This window comes from Micropterus dolomieu, linkage group LG18, assembly GCF_021292245.1.
Source record: "Micropterus dolomieu isolate WLL.071019.BEF.003 ecotype Adirondacks linkage group LG18, ASM2129224v1, whole genome shotgun sequence".
Lineage (NCBI taxonomy): Eukaryota > Metazoa > Chordata > Actinopteri > Centrarchiformes > Centrarchidae > Micropterus > Micropterus dolomieu.
This window is the reverse complement of record NC_060167.1, coordinates 27646376-27659497: the sequence shown is the minus strand read 5'-3', so window position 1 is coordinate 27659497 and position 13122 is coordinate 27646376. Positions and strand designations below refer to the sequence as shown.

Here is a 13122-nt window from a genome sequence, read left to right as displayed (position 1 = left end):
TATTAATGCTGCCAGTGGCGCTCTCTCTGTAGTTTTCCCCGCCGTTCTCGTCATTGGTTGATCACCATGGCATGGCCCATTAAAGCCTTTTGAATGTTTTGAGATCTACAGAAGCGTTTCCCTATTCAGTGTTGTAACATGCAACAGAAAAAGATATAGAAATAAAATAAAATAAAATAAATTAAAAGAACAGGAGCCAAATCAGAACAGGACCAGCATCTGTTGTATGCATCTGTGCAAGATAGGCATCTAGTTATTGCCTTGTCACTCATTTGTAATTTATCTATATTAACTAAATTATCAGCTAGTATTACTGAAGGAAAATTATGTCTTCCTGTGGTGCCCAGTTGGTCTCAGGTGAAATGAAGCATCTGTAACCAGGATACTTGCTCCCAACCCATTTAGCTTGACACTAGATTAAATACTACAGCTAGTTGGGTATGAAATCATAGCTTTAGAGGGGTTATGTATGTTATGTTATGTTATGTGGGATGCCCATGTTATGCTACTGCAAGTGATATTAAACAAGATGTGATGTGATCCTATATGATGTAATGTAATGTGATCTATTATGATGTGATGTGATTAAATGTGATGTGATGGGGTGCTCATATATGATGTAATAAGAAGAAATGTGATCTTATATTATGTGATCTTATAGATTATGAAATTGTTATATATGATGTGAGTCATACTTTCTGATATGATGTCATGTGACATGTTCTGATATGATGTCATGTGATTTTATTTATGATTTTATGTGATCTTATGTGTGATTATGATATTATTATGTACAATATGATGCCTCATATGGTGTAATGTGATATGATCTGATATGATTTAATATTATGTAATATAATGTTATGTAATGTGACATGATCTCTTATGGTGTAATGTGATATAATTAGGCTATTACATGATGCCTATATGATGTGATTTGAGATGTTATGTATGTAATAGTGTGTATTCATTACTTTTGTTCAATCCAACCCTCAATGCACCCATGACCAGATCCAACTGTAATTCACCACAAGTATTCATTAATTTTTAACCTGCACTCATTTTTGTTTTGTTTTTTTGTTGTTTTTAACACATGCACAAAGTCTTTCAGAGCTTAATGCAACCCCCTTTTTGATTTCCTCTCCATCCATCAATCATCTGATCCTTGACTGGTCCAACCCAAACACCTGTTCCTGCTGCCCAGCTCTCATCCAAATCCATCACATCCAAAACAGCTGTGATCACCACTCTACCACCCTTCATCCAGTTCTTACCCTATCACAGTTCATCCCTCATCTAAACCTGATCTTACCCACACCCTCTCTCTCATTCTCTCTCTCACCCACGTGACAGGCCATCCTAACCAGCTAAGTGCCAGATTAGCAGCATTACCTCTAATTCAGCCACTCTCTCAGCCAGGGCAAGCCTGGTCAGCTGAGCAGCTTCATCGCATACCTCAGCTGCTCTAACAAAAGTGAAACAAGTGCTCACACATTTACGTGAAATGCACTTGCTTAACGCATCAGCTTGTGACCTTGATACACAGGAAAGCCAAAATCACACAGCACACACCTAATGCAGTCAAAAACTATTTCTTAGAGTAATGAGATCATGTAGGTTCGGGGCTTTTTGGGGGCCAAATGAAATCTAACAAGCTGAGATTTATAAGTTCCTGTAGTTTGATACTGTAATCTGATTACAGTATCACAGAACATCCCTTCAAAACCTGAAACACTTTGAACACTCCCAGCACTGCATGATGATGTGTGCATGTGCTGGTTGAGAAGGCCGCAGGGTGTTAGTATGTGTGTGTGTGTGTGTGTGCGCGTGTGGCAGTGGGTGAAGTCAGTGAGGGGAGGCAGATCAGGGGGAGGGTGTGACTGTGGCCTGGTGGACCATAGCGAGAGAACAGTATGTAGGACAAGGCCTTGCACTAGCTAACCTATCCTGGCTGGAGCCATGGTTGGGCGTGCTGAATTTCTGCATGCATGATCAATGGCACTGAATAAAAAAGAGAGGAGAAAGACAGCGGCATGGGGGAGGGTGATGGAACAAGTTAGAGCAATGTGAAAAGATTCTGGTAGAATAAAGCAAAAACACACGGCCTTACTTCTGATTATAATATAAAAGTAAGTCAGTGTTTGCATGTGGTCGTTAAATGAAACCCAGCAAATACAAGACAGTGAAGAGGACAAGAGACAGAGATGTTTAGCTTTTGAAAAACTTGTTTCAGGGGTTTAAGCAACAGGTTTTCAGATATGTATATCTGGTAAAGTAGCGTGTGTGAGAGAGTTTTTCAGGACGCTCACATTGCACTTTTTATTTCTGCCTTTTCTCGATCCCATTTCCCTCCCTCTCTCTTGTTGTCACTCTGCCACCATAATACACTGCAATAGTTTGTCCAATCCAAGTCTTGACTGCTTTTGTTTCCTTGACCATAGCTGACCCAGAGTGGGAACTCATTGTGTGTGAGCAACCTTTGACCTGCCAGGGCCTGGGACCTGCTCCCCACCACCCTCGAGGCAGTATGAAAGAGAGCTGAGAGAAAAGAGTTAGAAAGGCAACTTTTGACCATCTGAAAAGCTAGATGTGGCTCTGTCAGCCCCATGCTTCAGCAGCAGAAGCATCATTTGCATGCGATGCAAAATGTACACAAGCAACAAGTAATTCCAGGAAGACCTCATTGAATGAAATGCAGGCAATGGATAATGAAAAAGGATACACATGGGATGTTTGTTGATGGATAAAGACAAACAGAGCAAGCAAAAAAGTCTTTTAGAGCGGAAGCCGAGAGGCCATTTTAAAGTGCTCCATTTGCTGTGGGTGTTTTTTCCACCTGGCAGGTGGCGAGCCAAAGAAATCATTACATGAGAGAGGAGAAGGGAGGAAACAAGCACACCTGTGGTTGCGCCAGGAGCCCCACCTCCGTCCTCCGATCACAATCCCTCCATCCCCCAGGGTAAGGTGTGGCAAAGGGAGAGAGACAAAGGGAGGAGAGAAAGGGAGAGGAAGGAAGAGATTGTGGGGGAGATTTACAGGCCTCTTCAGCAGTTGACTGAGGGTTGTGTTAACCTTTTATTAATCATATGCACACAAAACAACCTGGACTGACGGAGCTGGAAGGCTCTGAGAGGCTTCTGAAGGCGGCTGTCTTCCTGCGAGCACAAACAGACCACAACCTATTTACCATGATGACACAGGACTATTTCTGTCTGTCGGCTGGATGAGTATAAGCAGCAGCAGCAGCAGCAGCAGCAGCAGCAGCAGCAGCGGCGGAGATCTACGCTGTAACACCACACAGACGGTTGGGTGGACAAACGCAGGGAAACACAAACACACACACACACACACACAAAACATAAAAGCTGCACAAAGGCATCTGGTTACAAATCCGCAGAGACCTAACACTTAAAGACAGATTGTCAATACTGCACTTACCACCATGGAAATTGGTATGGGAGTCACAGTTTGTTAAAGGACTGTCTATCCATCACTGTTGTGCTGAGTGCATTATTAACTCCCAGATAACTAATTATCTGTTATCTTCTGTCACATCCACAAAGCTGTTCTTGGCATGACATTAAATTATGGCATCCATTCCATCTAAAACAAGATGCTCATTTAAAAGTGACACAAACTTTTATGTGCTTTTAAAAAAAAGTATACTCTCTTTGTTGACACAGTGATTTAAAAGGTAACAATGACGATGAATGAACGAATTAGCTTAAATGTTGCTTCTAAATGGATGTTTACTCATATTTACTCTCTGTTTGCACCTTCACGTCTGCCCTGACCCCCTCAGGGGAAGATGAAGTCACTTTGCAACTGCTGGATGTGACATCATCACACATACAGAAGGAGTCACGACAATCTTTGAAACTATCGCCGTGCCAACTTAAAAAGAGAGAAGGGGAGAGGCCGTGACTCATCATCTCTTTGTCTTTAAGACGAGCTGCGGGTAACGCAGTGTTAACACATGATGGATTTCATACCAGGGCCTCGGAGCAGGAGAGAGGACGAGGAAGTGTGTATACCGTATGTAAGAGAGAGAGTGGATGTATGGTCGGGGTGGGGGTTATGGTAGGGTTGTCCAAGAGAGAGATTTTTGTTGGTAGCAAGAAATCCATATCACCTCTCTCCAAAGTATCTTAGAGACACACACACAAATGAAGTGGAGTTGCAGTGTGTCCCTGTATCTCTTTTAATCCTTTTTCCACTCCCCCCTCCATTTCATTTCACAGGACCTATCAACGCCATTCCTGGCTGCTATTTATAGGAGACCACGGTCTCCCCTGTCCCCCTGCCTGGGTGTAGATCTGTGTGTGTGTGTGTGTGTGTGTGTGTGTGTGTGTGTGTGTATGTGTTTCAGGGGAACCTCAATAAACCAGTGCTTCTCACTCCTAATCTCAATGTGGTGTGATTTACTGAACAGGATATATGGGGCGAGCCAGTTACAAAGATAGGTGTGAGTGTGTAAAGGGAGGGGGAGGGGTGAATGAGGTTGATTTATCCTACCTGTTCAGTTGTTTCCGGTGCGTGCCGATCCACGACTGACTGCTGAAATGTATTCCACGAAGGCCTGGGAACACACAAATCATCCCTGGAAAGTTGGAAAGTGTGTGTATTTATTGCTGTGAATGTGTCTGGGCTTGTGCATAATGCTAATTGTAAACACTCAAACTGGATACATTGAGATTTGTATGGTACCAACACGTGGTTCGGTACAGTGCAGCTGCTTTACTTGCATGCTCCAGTGTGCAGGCCCCTACAGCCTGATGGAAGGCTGTGGTTATTGATTTATGAGATCACAGTTAAATTGCACCCTGCTTTGTGGTCTAATCAGCAACTGACGCATTGGATCTTTACGCCATTCTATGCATTTTTAAAGGGCTTTCACTTTTAGGGAAAACATGTGTATTGAGTAAACTTATGGATGCCTTTTTTAAATGTCTATTTTGAAGCTTGGCTGTTTTGAAGCTTGAAGATCATTAATTGTGAGATTAGCTTAGCCTAGCTTTGTTACTAAATGTCTATGATATCATGTAGGAAAGTAGAAACTTTTTAAACATCTACATAGGTTCTCTTTGTAATTTCTCTGTTTTTAAAGCCACTAATATCACCATTAAAGCTGCGCTGATCAATATTTGTTTTTAAACAATGGCTCAAATCAATATGTGTACAGTGAAAAGGGTCATTTTACACACAGAGGTCATCCTGACCTGACACTGCAGTTTCCCTTATTTCTACAAAAAATTTTAGGATTTTAGCTCAGTGTTTTATCACAAAAACTGTTTTAAATGAAAAAGCTCTGACAAACCCATGCATGCTACCTGCCCAGTACCATATAGCAGACAGACAGTTAGTGACTAGCTGGTGATCATAATTAGCTAAAGATCCAGATGTTTTCTTTTTTCTCAGGAGTTGGAGACCAAAACAGACTTATACTTGTCTGCTGACCGCAAACACAATTCAAAATGAACGCTAATGTAGCTCATATCAGCTGGCCAAATTGTGTTATAGGCAACTTTCTGCTAACTGTTTGCTGACACCTTCTGAGTGAAACTATTTCAATGATTTGTTCACAGCTAAATTCTGCTGCCCCAGGGTGTTCCATTCAATCAATTATTACTGCTGCAAAGAAACAAATGTATTTATACAAAACTTCCACTTCTGTTTGTATGGCCTCGCCAATCCCAATAATATATACTAAATCCAACATTTTGAAGTAATTAAATCAGCAATGTAATAAAGAAAAAAATCTGCTTTCCTGAGGGTCAAATGGTAAAGAGGAAGCGACAACTGATACCACTCAGGCAGAACACCAAAAAGCATAGAGAGACAGAACTCAGGCAGGAGTTAAAACAGTAAGGAATCAACTGGAGAAAAGAGGAATGAACATGTCATACAAAGAAAAGTAAAAGAAACCAAATGAGGACATAAACAGGAAAGCAGATGGCGTATGTATTCCTATATATTTCAGTATATGTTTGTGTGTGTGTGTGTGTGTGTGTGTGTGTGTGTGTGTGTGTGTGTGTGCAGCTGTGCAGTGGCAGAGTGAAGGGAGGAGAGAGCAGAGAGGGTCCATTGTGGCTCTTTGTGTGGCTCAGATTGTCCTCTTCTCTGGGAAAGTGGAAACTCAACACTCCTCTCCAGAGGTCTAGTTACCAGGTGAGAGAGGCGGAAAGAATAGGGAAAAACAGAGCAGGAGTGCGAGGGAGGGAGAGCTGCAAAAAGGTGTGGAGAGAGAAACCGAAAGGGAGAAGCGAGGGAGAAAAAGACCATGAGATTTTGGGCATGAGAGCTGGAAACTGAGAGAGGTTGAGAGAGATCAAGATATGAACACGGAGATAGTGAGAAACAGCATGAGAAAGAATTAACAGAGAGAGGCTCAGATTTTAGTTTGAATCCCACAAGGCTCTAGAAGTGGGTGATCAAAGTGTAACAACCCTGAACAAATTTCAAAATGTACTGCGTGCTATGCTAACTCATCACATGTGGCCTGTAGATTAATGTAATGTAGTGGAATTAAAATGATATTATCAGTGCTATGTCCCCTCTGAAACTGTAGCCATAGTCAGATATAAGGGGATCAGAGCATGACCTCATCTGGTGGTTTTAAGCAAATACAAGATATGAGTGTCAACTCCCAGCTTAATAATAAAAACCACCACTCTGATCTTTCCCAGAATCAAGAATGAAACTAAACTGAAACCAGTGGCACTCATTTAAAACCTAGTTATAATATGCCTCCTCCTAGTGGCCACGTTTTGGATTTTATTTCTTGTACTTCCTACCAAAATCAGCTCAGCTTCCTTCAACTTCTCTCCCCCTCAGAAATGAAGACAAACATCACACTTCTTGTATCTGAAAATGTACATTTATTATAACACTTTTTACAAACTATTAATATACATTTTTTTTTCTTACAAACACCACCTTTAACCCTGAACACCAAAGGTTTACAAAGTACAAAGAGGAAGTACACTACCTAGCTAGAAGAAAGACCACTCAATGTCCAGACATAGACAGTCCAACTTGATTTGGATGTTTTAAGACGTGAGTGATAAGGGTATGATTAAAAAATACAGCTAATTAAACTCAGATGAGAAAGAAGGACCCAGAACACTTCTTTAAAATTTTTTCCCACACTGACTACCTGATCATTTCTTACTAATCTTTTCCCTTTTTTGTTTATATCATCACATGCATCATAATATCAGATCATTTCTGCTCCTGTCCAAACTTATGAGTATTTTCTACTTGAGTACTTCTCATTTTTGATTGTGTTCATTTTACGAGGTTATCGTCTTTTGTTTGGTTGTTGTCCAAGGTCAGAGTTACATCGTAGTTAACCGTTACCTGATCTATTTCCTTGTTGCTATCAACCATTGAAAACTGTTAAATAGACAACTGTAAAGTGTAATCCTTTTAGAGACCTTTGATCAAAATCTTAGACAGTACTATTAGTGTGTGTGTGTGTGTGTGTGTGTGTGTGTGTGTGTGTGTGTGTGTGAAAGCGAGAGAGGAGAGGGAGATGGGGAGGGGATCGCCGCAGTGACCATGTGTGTTTGACAGGAGTGTTTTTGTGGATGGTTTCTCTCTTTCTCCCCCGATATTGTCTGGAGTGGATTGTGGAGGCGGTAGCTCTGAGAACAGCTGCTTCTGACAAACACTGCGTGAACACTATGTGTGTCACTTGGGGATTGAGTGTGTGTGTGTGTGTACATATGTATGTATGTGTGTGTGTGTGTGTTGAGGGGGTGGTAGGACACTTTTAAAAACTGCTAAGAGGAGCCTAACCATCTATCTAATAAAAATTTGGTCTGTTTGAGACACACGTCACACAGCCACTAGAGTTATGAGTCCTCGCTTGGTGTAAAAACAGACCTGACCGTCATTAAAAAGAGATAAATTAACCCACTTTGAACCTTTTATGACAGAGGCTTCCTCTTTGGACATCAGAGCAGAGACTGATATTGACCTCCTGCAATATAAAATACACCCCCCTGAAAATGATCGCAATGAATGGCAACTCATCTTCACAAACACATGAGGCAATTCAACTGTGTCTGTAGCTGCTTGCGAACGTATGAGAGAAAGAACTGTCTGCTTGTTCAGCCATGTGGATGCATGTGTTTATGTACATCCATTAATGTGAGTATGTGTGTGCATGCACATGTTTGTGTGTGTGTGTCTGCGCGCTAGCAGGCAGATATCACTGTCCTCCGTTATAAGCATAGTCTGCCTTGTTGTGCATGACCAGTCTGTTCTCGACGAAATAGAAGCTGTCTGAGCGGGTCTCATAAGGACACTCCACCATCTGACGGACTGAAAAACAGATAACACATGCACGTCACCGATCCCAACAAAGGCTTTTTTAATACCCAAACAATTAGAACCGATTGTACATAAACAAAAAAAACTGAAATGACTGGGTCGGTATTATTGATAAAGCACTTGAGATGTTTAAATTATTAGGTGGCTCAGAGCTTTGATTCACACTGGGGCCACCAATGTCAGCAAACGCCACTAATGTCCCTCCATAATAACAATAATATCTCAACACAACCAGAGGTCCTGGATATGCAGGAAAATGAATGCATTTGCAAATGTTAATGAGACCATAGTTGTCATCAAATAACACAAGTGGCTTTATATGAACGTTCTATGTGGTAGCATTAAAGAACAGTTTCAGGTGTATTTATATCTTAGATACGATACTCACATGCACATACACTCAAAGAGTTACTGGCTGCTGTAATCATTCCTCTTCTCCATACTGTGCTGGCTGCGAAACAATCCCTTCTTAAAGCAATTACACTGTAAAACATAGAGGATCGGCAGTCCTTGTTCCGCTTTCTAAAGTTGATGCGTGAGCGCCCTAAGTTAGCCAAATCAAGTGGGTCTCCTCCAACGTTATAGGATGTAAACCCCCAGGGCAGCGTTTCCTTGCAGAACTGCAGTAGAGGGATAGTTATTGTTGGTTGCATTTAGGTTTGATGCTGGGAAGTAACACTGGCTATAAACTTAGATGGACTACAGGGAAGAAGCTCACACTGCTGAAGCCTCTTTATGGCGAGTATGGAGGAATGATCGCAGCGACCAATAACGCTTTCAACATACATTCGGCAAGGAATTTTTTACTCCTGGTGTGTTTATGACTGTGGGTTAGGAAAAGATGACTCACCCAGGCTCTCAGACAGCTGAGGGAACTCATAGATGTGCTCACAGGTGTTACGGCTGTTTGGGATACAGAAGCCAAAGTCAAAGTCGAAGCTCTTCAGCAGGTGATCGCGGAAGTAATGCCTCTCGATCATGCGGAAGTTGTTTAGAGGCCGGTTTCCAACTGTGAATTCCACCCTGATTGAATAGTTCAGGCAGAAGGGAGACTGAGAACAGTAAGTCTGTTCCTGTGTAATAATAATGTTATCACAGTCATACTGCACCGGACTAAAGTGTCTAGCTAACAGTGATAATGCTGCAATTGTTTTAATTGTTTGTGTATGGAACAGATGAGTGTGTTTTTCCTAGGTGTGCGTTGGCGATTTGTGAGTCACTCACGTTGCTCCCACGGTCCTCAGTCGCAGGAAGGCTGGGGTGAACTGGTAGCGTACAAATCGGCCTGCGCTGGTGTCCGCCTCTCTGTTCTCCTCATCGTCGTCTGACAACAGAGACATTTGAAACAATTCACAGTGAGGGCTATTTTTGATCAAGATAACCAGCAACGGATGTTTCTGAACCTGACATTTTTGTTTAGACACATTCATTTTAAGCTAATAATGGCAACAAGTTGTCATCAGGGTCCCTACACTCAGTTTTGAGGTGCTCTGAAGCCAGACACTTCACAGTGAACATCTTCATTTGCATTACAGAACAAACACTGAAATGAAACAGTACAAGGAGCGGGCTAATACATGATACCTGTATGTGGGGGTTTGGCAATCTCAAACAGGATGGTGGCGGTCTCCAGGTCTCTGATCTTAAAGCGTACAAAGTCGATGTTATAAATATTGTCCTCAGGTTTACAGAGGTACCCTGCAACAACAGGATTTATAAACATTGAAATGATTCCAGTCAAGCTGTTGTAGCTCATTATGTACACCCGTGATGGCCAGATAGGCTGCTTTGACAGGCACGAAGATAACATGCAAAACACTGAGATGGCAGAGTTTTGCTTGCAGACGGACACAGCCATGTATGCCTGCTTAACTGGACGTCATTTGTTCTTGTAGACGGACATAACAAATGCAAATACATATGCACCCTAACAATATAATAAGATAAGACAAAGCTTTATGGATCACTGTGGGGCCACTGTGTCATCACAGAGTTACACAGGCAAACAGACACATACACTGATTATGGCTTAACAATTTTATTATGTCACAAACAAACCCCCCTCTCACAATAATTCAATCTTTAATTTATTTTTCTTTCCCTTCCGCATATGTTGCCCCAACAGCTGCAAACTACAACACTGATAAGAATCTACCATGTTGTCATTACTTTTTATGTAATTTAACTAAGACCATATAGAAGCTCTTCCTGATCAATCCTGCATGTGATCTGAGGTCATCTGGCATTTTTGAAGAGTTTGATTTCATGGTAGGATTTCAATACATTTAAAGTGACACCACAGACAACCTTTATGTCACACACGTCTCCTATTGTTAAAGCCCATTGATCTGCTTACAAGGAGAAACAATGGAGTTTGTGAGTGAAAGATTGTCTAATGACTTCTGTCTAACTGTTTGTGACCTCAGATATGTATTTTGTGACGTCAGATATGTATTCTCTCAGATAGCCATAACCGGTATAATACAATATACTAATTATCATTTTAAAAAGACAGCCATTTATGCCTGCTTAACTGGACGTCATATGTTCTAATTTTGTGTGATATGCAGACTTAATGCTAGAGACTGGGTTGCATTATGTCCAGATACTTAATTCAGCACATCGAGCATCACAAACAAGAGAGAGTCAAACCTCGCGTGGCCACCCGCAGTCCTAGCACATCCTCCGGTGCGATGTGTCCACTCTGTGTCCGCAAGTCTTCCTCCGTGACGGGCCTGCTGTCCACCTGGCTCCTCCGGGACTTGAGCCTCTTCAGAACCCCTCCGCCGGGCTTGCGGTCCCGCTGAGGAGCCGCAGAGCTGTGACCGCCGCCGGGGACGTTTTCAGCAACAGGCGCGTCGCTGCGGGCTTTGGCTCCGCTCATCGTTGACTCTCTGCGGCTGCCCTCTGTATTCCGCCGATCGCCTCCCGTCTCCCCTTTCCTCTTCTTCTTCTTCTTCTTCTTCTTCCCTGATGAACGCTAGAAGACGGAGAAAAAGAAGAAGAAGATGGCGCCGCAGATGGACTGTCTGTGAGCGGTCAAGCGCTTGTTTTTGTAAGCACATGGTGTACAGTTGCCATGACAACCTGTCCTGTGAGCATAGACTGTGTGAAAGGAGGAGGGTGTGAAGTAGTTCCTCAAAACATCCACCAGGGGGGGACGGACACCCCTGTCTGTGGTCTGTCTCCAGATCTACTAGCCTACTAATGATAACAATAATAAAACAAGAAGGCTATTGTCGTATTGTGACAAATATATAAGTTGCAGGGTGGGAAAAGTACTCATCATTTACTTAAGAAGCAATGCCACAATGTAAAAATACTGCAGGATCCTGATCATCATGCAGAATGGACCCTATCAGAAAGTCCACAAGTTCTACAAGGCTATCGTTGGATTGTTTTCCACTGATGCACTAACATGTAGGCAGCATTGCAGCTGGATGAGATGGAGCTCTGTGCTACCTAGTGGTGGAGGAAGTGGGCCTATTCAGATTGTTTACTTTAGTAAAATTAGGCCACCAATACCTGAAATATACCACTTTGGAAATATAAAAGTATATAGCCTAATCAAATCAGGAAAATGTAAAATAGACTACTTAAAGTATTGAAAATAGACCTACTCAATGCAAAACAATGGCCCCATGTGACTCATGAGCTTGTTATTACTCACGCATTAATGTAAAAGCAGTGTACTACTATTGAAGCTGGATGAGGTGGAGCTAATTTGTATAGGACCGAAACTATTGATTATTTTCATTTTGGATTAATCTGCTGATTATCTTCTTGATTCATCGATTGATGGTTTGGTTAGTAAAATGTCTGAAAATAGTGGGATATGCCCATCACAATTAGTGCCCAAAGTGACACCTTCACAATGCTTGTTTTGTCAAGTCAATAGTATAAAATTCAAAAGGATTCAAAATAGAGAAAAATCAGCAAATCCTCACATTTTGGAAGCTGGGCCTTCGCTGGGTGATTTTGCATGACAAATGGCTTACACGTTTATCTAAATAATTGTGTAAATCTCTAAATTAATGGCAAGTGATTGAATAATTGATTAATCAACTAATCGTTTTACCTCTACAGTTGTATCGTGTTGGGTAGTGGTAGTAACAAAACATATTTTATAAGCTCTTCATATGTTTTGTATAAAAACATATGAAGAACTGTCAGATAATTATAGTGAAGTAAGTGAGTAGACTAGCTACAATCTTTCCCTCTGAAATGTGGTGTAGCCTATAGCCTAGAAGTGGATTTAGCACGCATAAGACTCGAGCAAAGTACAAGTACTTCAAATTTGTACTTAAGTGCATTTTTAATGTCAATAAAAATATCTTCCAGTTGGAGATTTTTAGAATTAAAGTCCTGAGGGTCTGAAACGGCACATGAGGGGTGGGGAGGACATAATCTCTCCAAACTTTAAAGGTGCATATTGAACTCGTAGTAAAGAAGAAAAGCTGTAAACCATTTGTGTTCCAAATACATTGACTAGACGCTGACAAACAACAGTGGTTCCTTCTAAACTGAAGCTGTTCAGTAGGCCTACAGTGAGTCAGTGTACTTAGTTACATTCCACCACTGTAGAAATGCAAATGTGCCCTATTGTAGCTATGTTGTATGACTTGAAAAACAATTCTAACCCCCAAAGCTAGCGCAACACACATACACACACACATTACATTTATTTCCTGGAGCCTTACCCTAACCATGACCACTATTTGCCTAACCCTAACCTTTACCTAAACCTAACCTTATCATAACACAAGTCTTCACCCTACAATTTGA

At 41.6% G+C, this 13122-nt stretch overlaps 1 protein-coding gene across 1 annotated transcript; it reads right to left on the bottom strand.

The window, feature by feature from the left end:
• Positions 1–6861: 6861 nt before the first annotated feature.
• On the bottom strand, positions 6862–11408 carry LOC123957034 (protein unc-119 homolog B-like). The gene is made up of 5 exons (XM_046029641.1): positions 10990–11408; positions 9922–10035; positions 9562–9661; positions 9188–9360; positions 6862–8328 (listed from the first exon to the last, which is right to left on the bottom strand). Exons 1-5 carry the CDS (start codon positions 11219–11221, stop codon positions 8216–8218), a joined length of 732 nt encoding a protein of 243 aa, XP_045885597.1. The 5' UTR covers positions 11222–11408; the 3' UTR covers positions 6862–8215.
• Positions 11409–13122: the final 1714 nt, after the last annotated feature.